At 43.1% G+C, this 18191-nt stretch overlaps 1 protein-coding gene across 1 annotated transcript in view; it reads right to left on the bottom strand.

The window, feature by feature from the left end:
- Positions 1-1453: 1453 nt before the first annotated feature.
- The window catches only part of LOC118386028 (E3 ubiquitin-protein ligase ubr3-like), a 40501-nt gene continuing 23763 nt past the window's right edge, over positions 1454-18191 (bottom strand). The window contains exons 30-39 of the mRNA XM_052523311.1: positions 16859-16944; positions 12346-12448; positions 10139-10239; positions 8290-8414; positions 7200-7307; positions 6850-6975; positions 6566-6745; positions 5485-5694; positions 5127-5266; positions 1454-4975 (exon numbers count right to left, since the gene is read on the bottom strand). Of these exons, the coding sequence (XP_052379271.1) occupies positions 4858-4975; positions 5127-5266; positions 5485-5694; positions 6566-6745; positions 6850-6975; positions 7200-7307; positions 8290-8414; positions 10139-10239; positions 12346-12448; positions 16859-16944 (1297 nt within the window). The 3' untranslated portion in view covers positions 1454-4857. The remainder of the gene's footprint in view (positions 4976-5126; positions 5267-5484; positions 5695-6565; positions 6746-6849; positions 6976-7199; positions 7308-8289; positions 8415-10138; positions 10240-12345; positions 12449-16858; positions 16945-18191) is intronic.

Below are 18191 nucleotides of genomic sequence, written 5' to 3'. Positions count from 1 at the left end.
TTTATGGTAGGGACGTCCTGAGGATTCCCGGATAGTAGTGACCGTCACTAACCCGTCAATGATTTAATTAAGAGGAACTTGATAAGCAATTGAGAGGATGTAACATACCCTAAGACAGTTGCTCTTCGGGCTACTTCTGCACTCCATACTTCTTATTTAGGATAATATAAAACATAGCATATAAGGTCTTACAAATACATACAATTATTAACTGAAGGTTTTTTTTACCAAAGCACGGAACCAACAAATCCCTTACATTTAGGGATGATACCTGTGGCGGATATTTCCGTGTTCGTGTGATAATAAGCGTCCATCTCAGAATAAGGCCTTGGCCTAGCAAACTATTTCATCAATGTTGAAACTCTTAGGATTCTCTGCTGGTATCTTCTGGATGTCCGACAAATTTCACTAACTGGAGATGCCATGACATAGAGGCTTTGTAAGGTATTGGTAATTTCGTTGGAGGCCTTTAGTCTTTGCAATTTCAACTCAATTTTACTTCAGTGCACAAATCTGTTGTGGTCATAGTTGGCATGAGATGCCCTCATTTCCCGGCAACAACGCATTGTGATTGGCCTATTTGCCAACATGTTTCTCCTTTAAAATGTTTGAATTGAACTCAACCAAATTGCACAGCATCCTTTATTCCTAACTACAAAGACAAAGCCAATGAATGTATATGCTAAAGTAGAAATGATAGCTCTTCCTGTAAAATTATTTCAGATTGTAGATTAAATCTGGCTACTATGTTCAGTACAAGCAGCCAATGAGCAAATGATCCATAGCACTCCCAGTCCCAGAGCAATGATCTGTTCCATCTGCACACTTCAGCAACAATGCCCCGAGATCTTCCAGCTGCAACAAGTTGATCAATCTGAATCAATTGTAACTAATGCGTTTTTCAATTATAGTATGTTTTTTTTAGGGGGGGGGGGCTTCTCATGATGTAAGCACTGTACCAATACATTTCCTATATGCAATCATTCAAATTTGACAAGAGCACAGAAGAGAGGCTGCTTATAATGGTGGTGTAGAAAGGGAGATGGGATTTTCCCATATGACCAGAGCGGAGAGCAGAATGTTGACCGAGTGTCTGGGAGAAACAATGTGGGGAGGCTGGTTACCTGTCACTTGTGGCTGAATATTTGTGTGTAATTATTTTCCATTTGAACCATTCAGTTTATTTTCCCAACTGTACTGAACAGTTGAATGTAAGAACAGGATGTACATGTTAGTGCTAAGAGACCTACTATTAAGGGTTACCATGGAGCTAACCTCTGACTTGATGTCCTGAGAAATCATAGCCAGCGTAGACACAGGAAACACAAGGGGCTTTGCTGCAGGCTAATTATGTTAATTAACTACACTGAATGGGACAGGGAAGAAAACGAGTGAGAATAAAATAATTTGGTCCATAGGGAAATCTAAAATACATTAGCGTGGACAATGAAGATAAACGAGTCAGTTTATATTTTATTCACATATGTTACATTTTGCAATAAATGTCTAAGTCACACTTTCTGATCCAACTCAGAAAGTATGAATCAGCACCTACAGTAATGTACTGTGTTTTCTTATTTTCATTCATACAGGTGAACACACAAAAAGCTTTCAATTAGCATGTACACTCACTCATTGGATTTTCTGTTGCAGTCATGTACAAAGTGGGGACTGCAAAAAGAAAGGGAAACAGTACACATAAGCAGCATGCGCGTTTTTTCCCCCTTAAAAGTGTACCTCCTTTGAGCACGATGTGGACCAGCAATTCACCAAATCTTTTCACCAGAATAAATTACCCAGGGATTTTTCACAAAACAATGGCAATATTACTCTTTCAGGCACAACTTGAGAATGATCTACTCTTCCAGTTGGAGACATGGTAATTGAAACTAAGCATTTCAGACACCAAACTCAAAAACTGTGATTAAAACAATCTCATGACCATGGTATATTATGGGTATTGAAGTCTGATGTCTTATGTTGGAATGCATCCATGACCCAAGGAAATATCTTAATTTAAACTTGGAGAAATTTAGGCATAGGGGAATGTCTTCCTTATACAGTGCCTTCGGAAAGTATTCAGACCCCTTGACTTGTTCCACAATTTTAGGTTACAGCCGTATTCTAAAATGGATTAAAAAAAAATAAAACCTCAGCAATCTACACACAATAACCCATATTGACCAAGCAAAAACTGGTTTAAAAATGTTTGCAAATGTATTAAAAACAAAAAAAAAACAGAAATCCCTTATTTACTTACATAAGTATTCAGACCCTTTGCTATGTGACTTGAAATTGAGCTCAGGTGCATCCTGTTTCCATTGATCATCCTTGATGTTGCTACTACTTGATATGAGTCCATCTGTGGTAAATTCAATTGATTGGACATGATTTGGAAAGGCACACACCTGTCTAGAAAAGGTCCCACAGTTGACAGTACATGTCAGAGCAAAAACCAAGCCATGAGGTCAAAGGAATTGTCTGTAGAGCTCAGAGACAGGATTGTGTCGAGGCACAGATTTGGGGAAGGGTACCAAAAAATTTCTGCAGGTCCCCAAGAACACAGTGGCATCCATCATTCTTAAATGGAAGTTTGGAACCACCAAGACTTCCTAGAGCTGGCCGCCTAGCCAAACTGAAGGCTCGACAGCCCGCTTGGAGTTTGTCAAAACGCACCTAGACTCAGACCATGAGAAACAAGATTTTCTGGTCTGATGAAACCAAGATTGAACTCTTTGGCCTGAATGCCAAGCATCACGTCTGGAGAAAACCTGGCACCATCACGGTGAAGCATAGTGGTGGCAGCATCATCCTGTGGGGAGGTTTATCAGGGACTGGGAGACTAGTCAGGATTGAGGCAAAGATGAACAGAGCAAAGAACAGAGATCCTTGAAAACAAGCTCCAGATAGCTCAAGACCTGGGGTAAAGGTTCACATTCAAACAGGACAACGACTAAGCACACATGTCCTTGAGTGGCCCAGCCAGAGCCCGGACTTGAAACCGATCGAACATCTCTGGAGAGACCTGAAAAAAGCTGTGCAGCAACACTCCCCATCCAACCTGACAGAGCTGGAGAGGATCTGCAGAGAAGAATGGGAGAAACTCCACAAATACAGGTGAGCCAAGCTTGTAGCATCATACCCAAGAAGACTCGATGCTGTAATGGCTGCCAAAGGTGCTTCAACAAAGTACTGAGTAAAGGGTCTGAATACTTATGTAAATGTGATAGTTTTTTTGTTGTTTAAAAAAATATATATATTTTTGCTTTATCATTATGGGGTAGTGTGTGTAAATTGGTCAAAAAACAATTTCAGAATAAGCCTGTAACTGAAAATGTGGAAAAAGTCAAGGGGTCTGAATACTTTCCGAAGGCACTGTAAATATAGCTACTTTAATTATAACCTTTGGCAACCAAAAGCAAATAAACAGATTGGTTATTTAACAGTATAAAAAATATATTGTACCACAAGTGTGGATTAGGTGAATGACATCCATTTGTTATGTTAAGGTTAACACTATTACACTTCTCAAAACCAACTAAATGACATCTTATGGAGTTTCAAAGATAACAATTTGAAGAGACCGAAAGCCATCTTCAACTAGTTCCTTTAGGTAATCAAAGATAGCGTTTTGCATTATGCGCCCATATACATCTTCCAATACATTTACTATAACTTCACAGAGCAACTCAAAGGAAATGTGGAAGGCCAAACCAGTATTGCGCATGTACTCACAAAAAATGATTCAACTGTACTATCTAAAACTGCAAAAGTCTTCATCAGCATAAAAAGATGAAACTACAACCATTCCCTTACAGAATGCCATATCAGTAGTATAACTTATGCATTGAGTCCCCAAATTCAAATATTTAAACTCTAGCAAAATCCCAATGCACTTGAAATGATTCTCAGCAATTGAAGTTTTGGAAAAAGAGCATGCCAATTACAGTAGACAGATACTCCACACCAGTCTTATGTGTACTCTACTGTGGCCAGAAGGGTGAGTGGTCATTGAGTTTCCTCAGGGACCTGGCTGGAGCCTAAGTAAAGGCAGGACTGCAAAGACCAATAGCGATGGCAACCATGTTTGCCAGTCATCTACCATAAACGTAAAGCATTTATTTCTTTAGAAAATAAAAAATCTTTACAAAAAGTAAAATTACTTATTTGAACAATGAGCACCAGCATTTATTTAAATATTTAAAATGTTGTATTCTAAACTACAGCAACAAAAAAAAATATACCTGAGGATGAATTGCAACTACACTGTAAAAAAGAAGAGCCTGTGCTTGACGGCAATAAACTCTGAGTGGACTTGTCATCTACCATAATGTCCCAACAAAAACACAGAGAACACAATTTGCAATAACATCGCTATACTTATCAAGAGCTTTAAACCCATGCCAGCAGTACAAAGTCTGAAAAATGAGGGATATGCACCAACCCATACATTGTGACAATATGCTTATCATTAACATTACCACGGGCAAATTTGTCTATATGTATATCTCTCGAGCTCATACTGTTAGCCAATCAGTGTACAAATACTCACCTGACTGAGCCCCCCCAAAAAAATATTTCTGTCTTCTAAACCACTTCAGAACCAATCTGTTACTGGGCAAAGTTGTGCTTTCTCCCAGTTAAAATCCACACAGTAAATCACTTAAATAAAAAAAACACACACTGTTAGTCTTTAGGCATGATTGTACACAAAACTTCACATAAACCAAGGCTGTGGCAGTAACACCCTCACTGCATGTTTGTTTATATCACATGATAAGATTCCCATATGTTTTACAGAGGCAGACACATAAACCAAAGAGATTCTTTCCCATCAGGGTGTGGGTTCAGGTGACCTTACAGTCCGTTGTAGTGAGGCCCCCAGCGCTTGTTGATGTGATCGAAGGTGTGCGAGACCCACTGTTGCTCCAGCACTCTATACCTCTCCACACATAGAAACAGGGGCTTTCCACGGCTGTAAAAAACAGAGTAGAAAATGTGACTTCAAACAATGTTTTCAGCATAGTCCCCCCCCACATCAACCATTCTAGTGAGAACCTGACAAGATGATTGTGTGAGATGAAACTGAAGTGTAAATGCAAAGGGTCTATGGCGTGTATTTGTACCGGAGATCGCGGTCCTCCTCTCCATGGGCATCCAGGTAAACGGAGCCCCACAGGCAGAAGCGGTGCCCTCGGATGATGATGATGACCGAGGCGTTGATCAATAGGAAGATGCCTGTGGCGGCGCCACAGTGTTGAGAGTGCTAAAGACAGACACGCACAACCTATTCACCAAAACACATTGCCCTCTGCACCCAGCAGCGCCACCCAAGCATGCAAGTTCTTATTTTGTACAAGAGAGTAATAATATCCATCAATGACCTAAAAAAAAATGAAGCCACTCGCTGAATAAGAAATATAAAAATCATGCTCTCTTTTCAGATATAGTCTAATACAGCCTTTGAAAAGCAGGGCCACTCACCCAAACGCATTCGCAGATCCCGTGCTGCTTGCAGCACAGCCCTTTGAGGCAGACGAAGGTGCCACAGACGAGGCAAAGCGCCGGGTCCTTTGGCACTTTTTTGCAGGCAGTGCAGGCCTTCTTGTGGTAGTACTGGAAGATGGTGTTGTAGTTGTCTGGTAAGTGGAGGAGGTGAGGGGAGGCCCACTGCAGATCCTGGACAAGCAAAGTCTGGATGGAGGGAAATTAACCACGGCAGTCACAACATTATTCCAATTACGAACCCCAACTTTGTGCCCTAGGCAATCCTCTGTAACAGCTCGGACCGCATTGTGCAGACTTTTTAGACAATGGGAACTGGGGGGGCTTTATCTGGCTCACGATTGTGCTGTGTCCACGGTAGGCCTAAACTTCAGCAGCCCATAACTTAAGAAAGCCAATCCAATCGCTCGAGAGCTGAATCCGAAGTCCCTTTCATTTAACCATGTGCTCGTCCACTCGCTCTCTAACCTCCTGTCAATAGACTCTTTTAGTAAGTGGACTCATCGGCCCGGCTCAGCAGCCTTAAGACATCGAAGAAAATACCACAGCACTTTGTTTCCTGCTCCTCTAAGCATCAGCCCAAGAAACACTGAGGTTACTGTACATTCATTTCAGTTTGGGCATTGAGTCTCTCCACTTGCTACTAAAAAGGATTTAGAAATATAGGAAATAAAAGCTGGCCTATTTTAAGCCTTCTACCGAATAAATCCTTAAGTTCCTATATGCCACATTTTGTGTATGCCCTTCAGCTCCAGGGTGCGACAATAAACAATGTCCACAGTTGAAAGGTATGCGGGAATCATCCAGAATGGCTGTGTGAAGCGATGGGAGATTTCATTGTGTGATGTATGGCAGAAAAGGACAGTGCTGATTGACAAAGGTAGTATGTGAAAAACCATCACTCCCAGAGGTGAAGAGGGGTTATATTCAGCGCCACAGCTAAAGCATGGTGTCACTAGTACCAAAAGAACAAGGGAAAAGAATGACGCCACCATTGGTGTTTTGGAGACGATATACTGGAGAACGATTGGTGGAGAGAAGTGCTCAGCCTCAAACCTACCATTGATTTCTCAGCCTGAGTGTCGGCGAGCCCTGTGACCTCAGAGCACCATTGAGACATCAGGTCGAAAGCACTGACCGTCCAGTCCAGACATGAGGCACTGTACATGGGGTTAGATGGTTGAGGGGCTGGGTCAAGGAGCCCTAAACAGCCAGCCAGGCCTGAGAACTCTTCTTCCTCCTGAAACAGAACAAATGGTCAGTATGAGTTAAAGCAGTGAGGTTGGAGCAGCTATGGAACAGAGACGCAGGCAGAGAGGTGCGGAACAGTAGCAGTAACCGTACCGGGCAGCCTGACAGGTTGTCCCCATAAAGGTGGTGCTGCAGGAGACAGGAGAGGCGGAGGTAAGGCAGACAGAACTGCTGGAGGCTGTACTCTATGGACTGTGGGGACCACACACTGGAGCTCAGCTGGGAAAGGAAGCACAGGAGTAATGCCTCATCAATAACCTCTCAACAGATAATGGAGTGATATAGATCTCCTTCAGAGAGAGCACAGATGGTGTTAAATGGGCAATTTATCATGTAAAAAAATATAAAAAACTGAGGGAGGGGGGGGCTGGCTAGCCAAGAACTGGGCGCTTGGCAGCTTTGAAATGGTTTCATATCTTTTTACGGAACTTGATATGGCTTACCATGGATGGCTCGTCGGTGTTCACGTCATACACAGTCTTCACCTTGGACAGCTCAGTGATGACATGGCTGAGAAGAGCTTCATAGGACTTCTCGGCATTGAAAGCATTCTGTGGGAGATGGTCCAAAAGCAGTGGAGAGGTGACACATTGAGAGTACATAATACTTTTTACAGTACAACAGCAGTATGACACAATTAGGCTCTCAGGAGTCTCACGCCACTGGACCAGCTTCATATGATATTCAAGCAGTCCATTGTCAAGTGTGCTGCAGTGTCTCCAACCCCCGTACCTCCCTTTAAAATGTGCACTGTATAAAATAACTTACGCAGAATAATAAATTATTATTTTTATGCAATAAAAAAAAAATAGGCACCGTTGATAAGCACCAAGAAATGACTGAATGAGTGTTCTGATCAAATTCAACTGATTGAAATAATGATCTGATAGCGTTTATCAAGCTCACGGTGGGGAATAGAAAACAGCAGCCAGTCTTATCTAGCCTGGCGTTCTCTGTCAAAGATTTATAGCGGGAGGAATTTAATGTCTTTGGATTTCCTTCCTCTGGGCTCGGGATCGCGGTTGAGACAGTCTTTATCTACAGCAATTTAAATACAATGACATCCCTCCAAATGTGGCCAATGAGGATTTCCAAGCCGTCTTAATGACAGCTTGTGAGAGAGTGCTACACTGTTCGTGACAAAGTGGGGTAAGATATTTAGCTGCGCCACAATAGATTGAAAACACCCTGAAGGGGAGGCATTTTGCTGTTGGCCCATTTACATTCCAACCAGCCACTCGCTAATACAGATTTAATAGACTGAAGACGAATAGCCAATTAATGCCAACCAGCTCCGGTAATCACTCTCTCCTTGTTAACCATGATCGATATATCTACAGCCCAAACTGCTTAACGGAACTCGGGGCCAGGTCTTAATCTTAATTTGCGGCACACCTTCATTTGCCAAGGATGTAAACAGGTCCCAGGGATAACAAGTAGAAAGTATAGATATGTTGTGAAGCCAGTGCATCCTAAGGCCCTTGGGTAGAGTACAAAGCAGCAGTACGGCGAGGAGGGTGATATCTCCATTACCTTCTTGAGAGTTCCAGACGTGCTCCAGGCCTGCCTCTCCTCGGGGCTGAACTTGGCCGAGAGAGCAGCCAGGGCCTGGGTGTACTGCAGGTTGTACAGCATCCTCACCAGACAGATGAAGTGTTCTACAGGGACAGAGAGAGAGAGGTGACGCACAGACCCAGGTTAGGTGCACTAATGTCGGAGGAACAAATATATCGTGTCGCACATACGTTTTCCTGGTCATGACACTCGGCCGACCGTCTCATTGTTTTGAGAATCATAACAGATTTATAACTAAGTTGTTGCCATTCTCATTGGAATAACTACTGTTATGGATGACAGTCTGGTTAGCATAAAAAACAGGAGTATGATGGCAACGCCTATTGTTTTGGGAGAATATGCAAATACTGCCCTTCACTGGCATTTTGACAATTATGGATGTGAATAGATCATCCTAGCATTCAGCCAACATAGGAAATCACAATAGCCTAGATGTGTTATCTACACAGACCACTTACTGAGTGGAACAATACATTGATTTAGAAATATTTTCTCTCTTCCCAATTACTACTTAGAACAGCTTGTTAAATAGAAAGCAGTTTCATTTATGAGCAACCGGAATAAAATAAATTACTTTAGAGGTCTAGAATGCTCTGTAAGCTGGGAAATCAGGGTGCCTACAAGAGATTGACACCATTTTTATTGGGCTAGAAGACAAGTCAATAGGTTGGGTTTGGTCTCCAGAGGAATGGCTTTCATCTCCAGTGTTTATAAAGGCTCATCAAATAGAGACGGGTAATTAGCAGGAGGCAGCCGGCACCCAGGCCACCAGGTGGAAATAGGCGTTGGATTTAAAGTGACAAGAAATACAATGAGCGGCATTATTTGCCCTTCTCAGGAGAGTGGTGCTGGTGACAGGTCCATTGTGTTGCGTCAGCACATTAAAGACAACCCCTTTACTGCCATGAAGGACACACAGGCTGTTAGGACCTCCCCGCCCCTCCCACCTATCCACTCTAAACAGGACAAAAACCCAGGCACGTCCTGATCGCCATGCCCCGACTTCAATAAAATGCTTAATTCACACCCATCACTCATCGTGATGTATTACAATCTATTCTCCATTCCACAATGAGGACCGTCATGCTTATTTTGGCTTAATCAATGTGGAATTGAAAAAATATACAAAGACCATCTAAAAGCTAGTAAGACATTGAGTGCCCTTTTCCCCGGCAGACTCTTTAGGGCAATGTTTGGAAGTGTTATACAGTCGATATGGAGGAGTGTTCTTATAGCTGTGAAATGGCTTTCGTTTGAGAAAAAAAAACTGTCACAGACATATCCCCTCACAGAACCAATGGCTCTTTATAACTTGTATATTTGTTTAACAGAGTTGATTATCTCTCCCCTGTTCTGATGCTAGGCCTCAAACCACCTCAGTGTCCATGGGTTCAGTCAGTTCAGTAATCACTGAAATTATCAGCTTTGTGTGGCATGGCACCCATTAAGTAGGCCTATGATTGCTGCAATCTGGCCTCCGACATGGTGGCCCTCCCCAGGCGCACGGTGCCGAGCCTGGAGGAGCTCAAACAGGAAGCGCTCAGCTGGAGATGAAGGGCATGTGAAGCGGGCGACCTCCATATAGCGATCCATGTCATTCTGCTCCTCACAGCCAAATACAAAAAAAAAAGGGAACAGATAAGACCCCTCCCTACATTCAGTCATGATTCGGACTGGTAACGGTTTGCCGTTCTGACTCAGCCACTGAAAAACATCTGTCTGTAGCCTCATTAACCCACCTTCCCCTCCCGGGCCCTTTGAACTGATCGGGAAAACACAGTCAGGATAGTAAGAACAGTGACAGCACCTTTGCGTAGCGGCTGTGGCATGGTCAACACAAAGATGATCAGCAGGGATGGGCAGTCTCTGAACAGCAAGGGGACTTCTGGTCTCTCGTCATCCAGGCAACTGTAGGGAACAACACATGGAACCTTTTACCAATACAAGCCCAGGGTAAGAATTTTTAAAGACGTGTTGAAAAACATACAGCACGCTCATTAAGAGTAAAGTATGCAGTTTAACAAGAAACTGTGGGTTCCCGTAAAAGGTTCTATTAGGGGGTGGAAATGGGCCGGAACACCCACCGGAAGACCGTTCCAGGAACGCACGTTCAATTTGAATACGATCGTGGCCTGGGTGAATCCTGTGTCCGGTCTGCCCTAGAAAGACTACGTAAACAAACTCCCCATAAAATGGACTGCCGTTGTGGGCTCTAAAATGTGTTTGTTATGATCAAGTTCGATCTCCCAAGGTGAATTATTTTTATTCATGAAATGAAAAAAATATATATATTGCTTTTCCTGAGATAGAATTCCTCAATACTTTTATTGCACTGCAGAACTGGTGGAAAAGTCCTCATTTATTACATTGAATGGTAGAACGCAAATCAAATGTTTCTGTATAAAGGTTTAACCAAATTTCCCAAAATCAATCCTGGCCATTTTACAACCCCTGACCATTCCCAATAACTTGGCATTGGTAGGGGACTGTTAGGGGAAACCATAAATGGAGTGAGGTTATGTACACACTATACATATCCTATTGCTTTTTATCTTGTCAGGGCCAAGAGCAAAGTCCTCCCTTGAATATATAAGCTGCACTTGACAACATTGCTTAAAAAACAATGACAACACACACTTTCTAATTGCCCTTCACTTTAATGCAGTGGGGGAAAGCAAAGCATATTTCCTTTATATCCCGTGACTCACTGCTATAATGGAGCTGGAGCCACATACTGAAGATTGTTGTTGCCGTCTCCATTTAAAAAATGGCTTGTTTTCTTCTGGCTGCCCACAGAGAGAGCCTCTAATCTCCACTCTACCTTAAGGAGACCGTCCAGGGATTTCGACTGAAAAGGGGCCACACTTACACAATAATGCATTCCATTTTATAAAAAGGCACTCAACTGTTCATTCTAGCGTACAACAGAAAAACTGACGCAGCAATCTGCTTTTAATTCCCTCTCATGCAAAATACTAGACTACAGTATACAGCACTCGCAGCTAAATTGCAGTCAAATCCAGATGACCAATACATACAATGAGCAATGCAGGTCTTTTGAAAACAAAACAAAAATGTGAAACGCATCCTCAAAAATGGACATATGAGAAAGGATATGAAAAAAGTGAATGTCTAGGTCACTGTCTGGAAGGCATGAGCGTCGTCATTCCCTTGTCCCATTTAAATAGAGCTACACGGTTGCCTGAGGGTGTCAGTGACATAGCTGCCTTCCGAATCCCTAACAAGGTATTTTTAACACAAAATTGCTCCACCGAGACGCCTGCATGGCTCGAAGCATTTAAATAGTAACAGGTGTAAAAGCCGTCTTGGGAGGGAGAGAGGTCGTTAGCTTATCTAATAGTGCGAATTGTTATACGAGTGGGATGCTGATCGCTCTCAAGGCTGTAAACCTCGGAAGGCAAACTGACGCCCGAGAGCACACCTGATGCTACACAAACAAGCAGTGTGGAGAGAGAGAGCGTGTGAAGAAGACTGCCTTGTTAAATGTCTCGGTTTCTACGATGCTGTGAAAGATGACGCTGGGCGGGGGAGGGCTGAGATGTGTGGGGGCAGTTGTTTCTCGGTGCAGCGTCTGAAGGGGTCGTTTCGCTCTCTGTGGAGCACCCGGTAATTTGCCAGATGCAGCAATTATTGGCATCTATGGCAACCACACATGGTTCCTTCTCTGTTTTTAAATCCTCTTTGCCTGGAGGAAAAGCGGTCAGGGCACGCAGGATGTGGTGGTGTTGAGCATGAGGGGAAAGTGGCACTGATTACAGGCTGTGCTAGGGTGCTGTTAGGATAAACTGGGATCAGGAGAGGGCTATAGAGATGTCAGGTGAGGTGGAGCTGCAGGATTCGGGGGGAGAGAGGTTCAGTGTGTTTGGCTGATGCAGGGTGTGTGGAGGAGTTTGTGATAAGACAGCCGTATGTATAGTGGGATTGCAGGACGAGGAGAGGCCAAAGTAGATGAAAAGGTCTGTGTGGTGTAGCTTCAGGGCAGCCGTCACTCACTTGTCTCTGCTCGGAGCCACCTGGGTCAACCTGGTCCAGGGGTTGTAAGCAGAATCAATGCTGTACAGACGCATGTGCATGGCAAGCACGTGGAACAGCTGATCTGAAAGACAGAGGAGAAATTTTAAAAATGGTCAGCGAGATAGATCAGAACACTGGCACAGAAATGAGACAGCTACTGTAAAACTGTCCACCTGCATGGCAGTAGGCCAGCGCCCACGATCAGTGAATCAAATGCCAAATACAGTTGACTTGATTGCACTGAACGTAATACTCTGCTCCCAGCTATCCTCTGGTCAGGAGTCACACCTGTTCACTGTGTAACATGAAGAGTGTCACACCTTTCTTTTAAAATGTAATTAGGCAAGTCAGTTAAGAACAATTTCTTATTTACAATGACTGCCTAGGAACAGTGTATAGGAACAACTGCCTTGTTCAGGGGCAGAACGACAGATTTTTACCTCGTCAGCTCGGGGATTCAATCTTGCAACCTTTCGGTTACAACGCTCTAACCACTAGGCTACCCACTGCCCCAAGGTGCACGCACATACAAAAAAATGTTATCACCTCCTGGAACAGTGTCCTCTTATTTTATTTGCTCAAAAACAACTAACAGCCCACTAGGTTAGTGTTCATTAGTGCCATAGTTAAAAGTGTATTGGAAATATGAAAATTGTACCCGAAAGGGATATAGCAATTGGCATCTTTTTGTATGTACCAATTGCACCATGGTTCATTGGACAAAGTCTATGGGAAAATTGAGATTTTGGATTCATGCTGAAAATAAGGTATGCAGAGGCTTAGGAGATCTTATACGTTTTGTTCTAGAAGATATGTGAATTTTGAAGCACATAAAGGTTTTGTTAACTGACGGATACTGTATCTCATAGAACAAAATGTATAAGATCTCCTAAGCCCATGTTAAGCACATTTAAAAAAAAAAACATGTATCCCAAAACCCTATTCTTTCCACATAGGGATGGCTGAACGAACCAGAGGTAACTCATTTCTGTTTTTTTCGGATTACAAGCAGGTGAACGCTTTATACCACCTGCTCTCGTGTAGGCTACTTTTTTTTTACATGCAACCTTGTCAACAAACCTGTAGCTCAATATTTGACTTTGACCCCAGAGAGTTATGACAGCTGTAATGCAGCAACACATTGAATTCCACTGCTGCAATATGGACTTTCAGGTGTGTTTGCCAACATGGCTGACAAACTAGCGCAACACCGCCCTCTACAGTCGAAACACGACAGCAGCCGGATACAAACCAGAGGCTGAGGGAGGTGAGTGACTCCAGTCCCTCCGCCTGTCAGATGGGGTTCAAGTCCACTAGAGGACAACATGTGAGGAGTGACACTGTGGCAGAAGGAACGCCAGCCAATGCCCTTCAAGGTGGCAGGGAACCGGGCTTCAAATTGCAGCTCACATGGCTACCACCTCTTCCATCTGCATGCTTCCCCCTCAGCATGCTGCTCTTCTCTACTCCCCCCCACAGCCACACGGTCTGACAACATCAATAGAGATGCCTTCAGATATTGATCTGGCCTTGCCTTCTATCAGAGCTCATGCTATTTGCCATGATCTTTACCCCCGCCAAGCCACTAATCTAGATTAGTCATGCCTGTGTGACCTATGGTGGGCCTAGATTACTTTACCCCCAGTGTACAAACACTTTTGAAATGTGCCCATAGGAATTGATCATCTCATTGTGATATGGTGGGTGTCGGCCTAACAGTATTGTATTGGATGTTCAAGGCCGTCTTCTCTGTGCAGCCTACATCAATAGACTGGCCTAATTCAAAACCTTCTCTCTGGCTGATAAACCAGATGCGAGCTATTTGAGGTGTGGATTCTCCAGTTGATTTAATGCAAGGGATTTCCTGCTCCCCTCCCCAGCCCATGACCTCCTCATGAGCCTAACAATATACAGTGGCAAGAAAAAGTATGTGAACTCTTTGGAAATACCTGGATTTCTGCATAAATTGGTCATCAAATTTGATCTTCATCTAGGTCACAACAATAGACAGTCTGCTTAAACTTACAAACAATTATACATGTTCATGTCTTTATTGAACACACAGTGTAAACATTCACAGTGCAGGGTGGGAAAAATATGTGAACCCTTGGATGTAATAACTGGCTAACCCTCCTTTGGCAGCAATAACCTCAACCAAACATTTTCTGTAGTTGTGGATGAGACCTGCACACCGGTCAGGAATAATTTTGGACCATTCCTCTTCACCAAACTGTTTCAGCAATATTCTTGGGATGTCTGGTGTGAACCGCTTGAGGTCATGCCACAGCATCTCAATTGGGTTGAGATCAAGACTCTGACTGGGCCACTCCAGAAGGCGTATTCTTCTGTTGGTGATTTACTTCTGCGTTTTGGGTCGTTGTCATGTTGCATCACCAAACCGCTGTTGAGCTTCAATTGGCGGACAGATAGCCTAACATTCTCCTGCAAAATGTCTTGATAAAGTTGGGATTTCATTTTCTGTCGATGATAGCAAGTTGTCCAGGCCCCGAGGCAGCAAACCAGTCACAAAACATGATGCTCCCTTCACCATACTTACAGTTGGGATGAGGTTGATGTTGTTGTGCTGTGCCTTTTTTTCCTTCCAAACAACTCAACTGTAGTTTCATCTGTCCACAGAATATTTTGCCAGTAGTGCTGGGAACATCGAGGTGCTCTTTTGCAAACTTCAGATGTGCAACAATGTTTTTTTTGGGACAGCAGTGACTTCTTCCTTGGTGTCCTCCCATGAACACCATACTTGTTTCGTGTTTTACATATCGTAGACTCGTCAACAGAGACATTAGCATGTTCCAGAGATTTCTGTAAGTCTTCAGCTGACACTCTAGGATTCTGCTTAACCTCATTGAGCATTCTGCACTGAGCTCTTGCAGTCATCTTTGCAGGACGGCCACTCAGGGAGAGTAGCAACAGTGCTGAACTTTCTCCATTTATAGACAATTTGTCTTACCGTGGACTAATGAACATCAAGGCTTTTAGAGATACTTTTGTAACCCTTTCCAGCTTTATGCAATTCAACAATTCTTAATCTTAGGTCTTCTGAGATCTCTTTCGTTCGAGGCATGGTTCACATCAGGTAATGCTTCTCGTGAATAGCAAACTGAAATTTTGTGAGTGTTTTTTAATAGGGCAAGGCAGCTCTAACCAACATCTCCAATCTCTTCTCATTTATTGGACTCCGGGTTAGCTGACTCCAATTAGCTTTTGGAGAAGTCATTAGCCTAGGGGTTCACATACCTTTTCCAACCTACACTGTGAATGTTTAAAAGATGTATTTAACATAGACAAGAAAATACAATAATTTGTGTGTTATTAGTTTAAGCACACTGTGTTTATTGTTGTGACCTAGATGAAGATCAGATTCAATTTGATGACCAATTTATGCAGAAATCCGAGTAATTCCAAAGGCTTCACACACTTTTTTCTTGTCACTAAGTGCCTTGTGGGATATGGCTTAGGAACTCACTTGGGTTATAGTTGTTATCGCATGTCCCACGTTCCCCTCCATATCCCATTCCCTACGAAGACAAATCACTAATGTATTGCTACTTGCCCGCCAGCGCAGCTACGCAAGTTAATGTAGCTCAGAAAATGGCAGTCCTCTAGCGTGAAATGTATTTTGCCCCAATCAAGGATGACAGGCCTCTCACTAGTGCAGCGAGCGGCTAAAATGCATCACCACTAAACAGACTAATTAAAACAGAGCAGGGAAATGGGATGCCCTCATCCACAGGCTCAGTTCTGACTAGGAGAAAGTCATGTTTAACATATTTTTAAAAAAAGGTCCAATTCAAATGACAAAGTACAATAAAGGAGAAACACCTTGGGGGATCTAAAAACGAGTCGCCAATCCAAAAAGCAAACCTTACACGGTCTGCATTTCTTCCCATTGGATACCATTCTCTGAGGCTTTGTCTTTGACATTGTCACAGTGGGGCCCAGTCACAGCTCAGAACAACATCACTCAGTCTTCATTCCCAGTCCCCCCCAGAGCAGGCCGCCCTTGCCACACAATCAACTACAACAGCACTTGATCCATGTCCAGAAAACACAACGGCAACAGCTCACCTGGGATACCAAGCTCGCCTTCCCTGCTAATCGACAATCTTTACAAATGGTCCAACGGTTACATCAATCCAATCTCAACTCTGACACTTCATTACACAAAAGGTCGATGAGACAAGGCGTCCCCGCCACCCACAAGTCACCGTATTCGTCAGCCTAAATACCAATGAACCTCATCATAAAATAAAGTAAACAGACAAATACTTAATGCTCTTTAACAAAAGTATTATTCATTTTTAAATGCGATGATATGAAACATGGGTCGACTGCATACTTCAGATGTACACAATAGCGACGTGGTCGAGCAGGGGGCAACACACTTCGTATAGCAGAGTAGATGGATGGACGAGGGTTCACTCATGTTAATCTAGTGGGAAGCAAGGCCAGAAGAATGGTGTGGTGTACTCACTGAGACAGGAGCGCTTGGCTGCACCACTGGCTCCTCCAGAACACAGGTTACCTCCACGGTGCACCAGCTCCAGCTCCAGATTTGTCCTGAGGAAACACAACCATTACTAAGCATACTGGTTGGACTTAGAGGGACAAGAGGAAGATTAACGCATTTTCACAGCCTTTGTTAGCTCAGGCAGTCTGACTGAGTTCCCCCCACCCCTTTCAGAAACAGGACAACAACAAAAAAGTGGATTATTAACATTCCTTCTTGTCATCTACCGGCTATGGCAGAAGCCACTCGAGCATATCGATTAATCAATTGACCGATTTTAGCGACTGATATTAGCATTTCACAAATATTTGTATCGGTTTTTTATCCCACAGATAAAGCGCCGACATTATATACATATAATAAACAAGTCTGCTAATTTTACGACATAAATAAAATGGTAATGTTGCCGGAAGAGGGAACATCATTCAGCCATAGGCTTGGTCAAATAAACAAGAAACGCACTTCACCAAGCAAGCAGCCTTGTCCTCATCACATTCTCACTTAGTTAACATTAGCTGGCTAGGTAGCCAGCAAGGTAGTTTGCTTAGCTCGCTAGCAATCTGTGCTACTTTAGTACGAACACTGGACACTGTTAGCCCTAGTGAATACTCGTCCATGACACAAACATAACACCGTTATAGTGTCTGGACCTATTATGTTAGCTAATGGGCTTAGTTCGTTTTGTGAAATCTGCAAAAAGCAAGGCCGTTGTCACAGATGTATCATTCAGTCCATGTGGTTGCATTCACGATGAGATAAGTAGCTACGTTTAGTTAGCTAACTAAATGAAAACGTGTGACCAAAACCAGTGCGGCAAGATTTTGCCTGCATTACAACAGTCATCAGCGCATGCCATTTGCAGTTGAAATGTATAGCCAGTACATGTCCTATTTTATAACAATGTAAGGTATATATGGTTTATATGACAAAACATTGTAATGAACAGCCAGCTTGTACTCGTCAAAAGTTGCCATTTACGTGTTTGTTTACATGACCTGTGACTGTTGTAAACAGTGTAGTAAATCAACTCGAGACAAACGCTGAAACTGACACCTAGTGGTAAACACTACAAACGGCATGTTACTGCATTTCAACGCGTATTTGTGGACAGTGCAGTTTCAGATTTACTTGACAGTTTAATTCAACCAGCCATCCCTTGTGGTGGTTTAGCACAAACACTTTTGCATGCTTCTTATCCACTGCCATAGACATCTTTAAGTTGTACATAAGAAAGTAAACTAAAGAAGGTATAATTTACTGCCATATTTATACAGGATATAGTTACTTTTTGGTGGAT

This window comes from Oncorhynchus keta, chromosome 7, assembly GCF_023373465.1.
Source record: "Oncorhynchus keta strain PuntledgeMale-10-30-2019 chromosome 7, Oket_V2, whole genome shotgun sequence".
NCBI lineage: Eukaryota > Metazoa > Chordata > Actinopteri > Salmoniformes > Salmonidae > Oncorhynchus > Oncorhynchus keta.
Note: the sequence above shows the minus strand (reverse complement) of the source record. Positions and strands in the feature narration are given on the sequence as shown.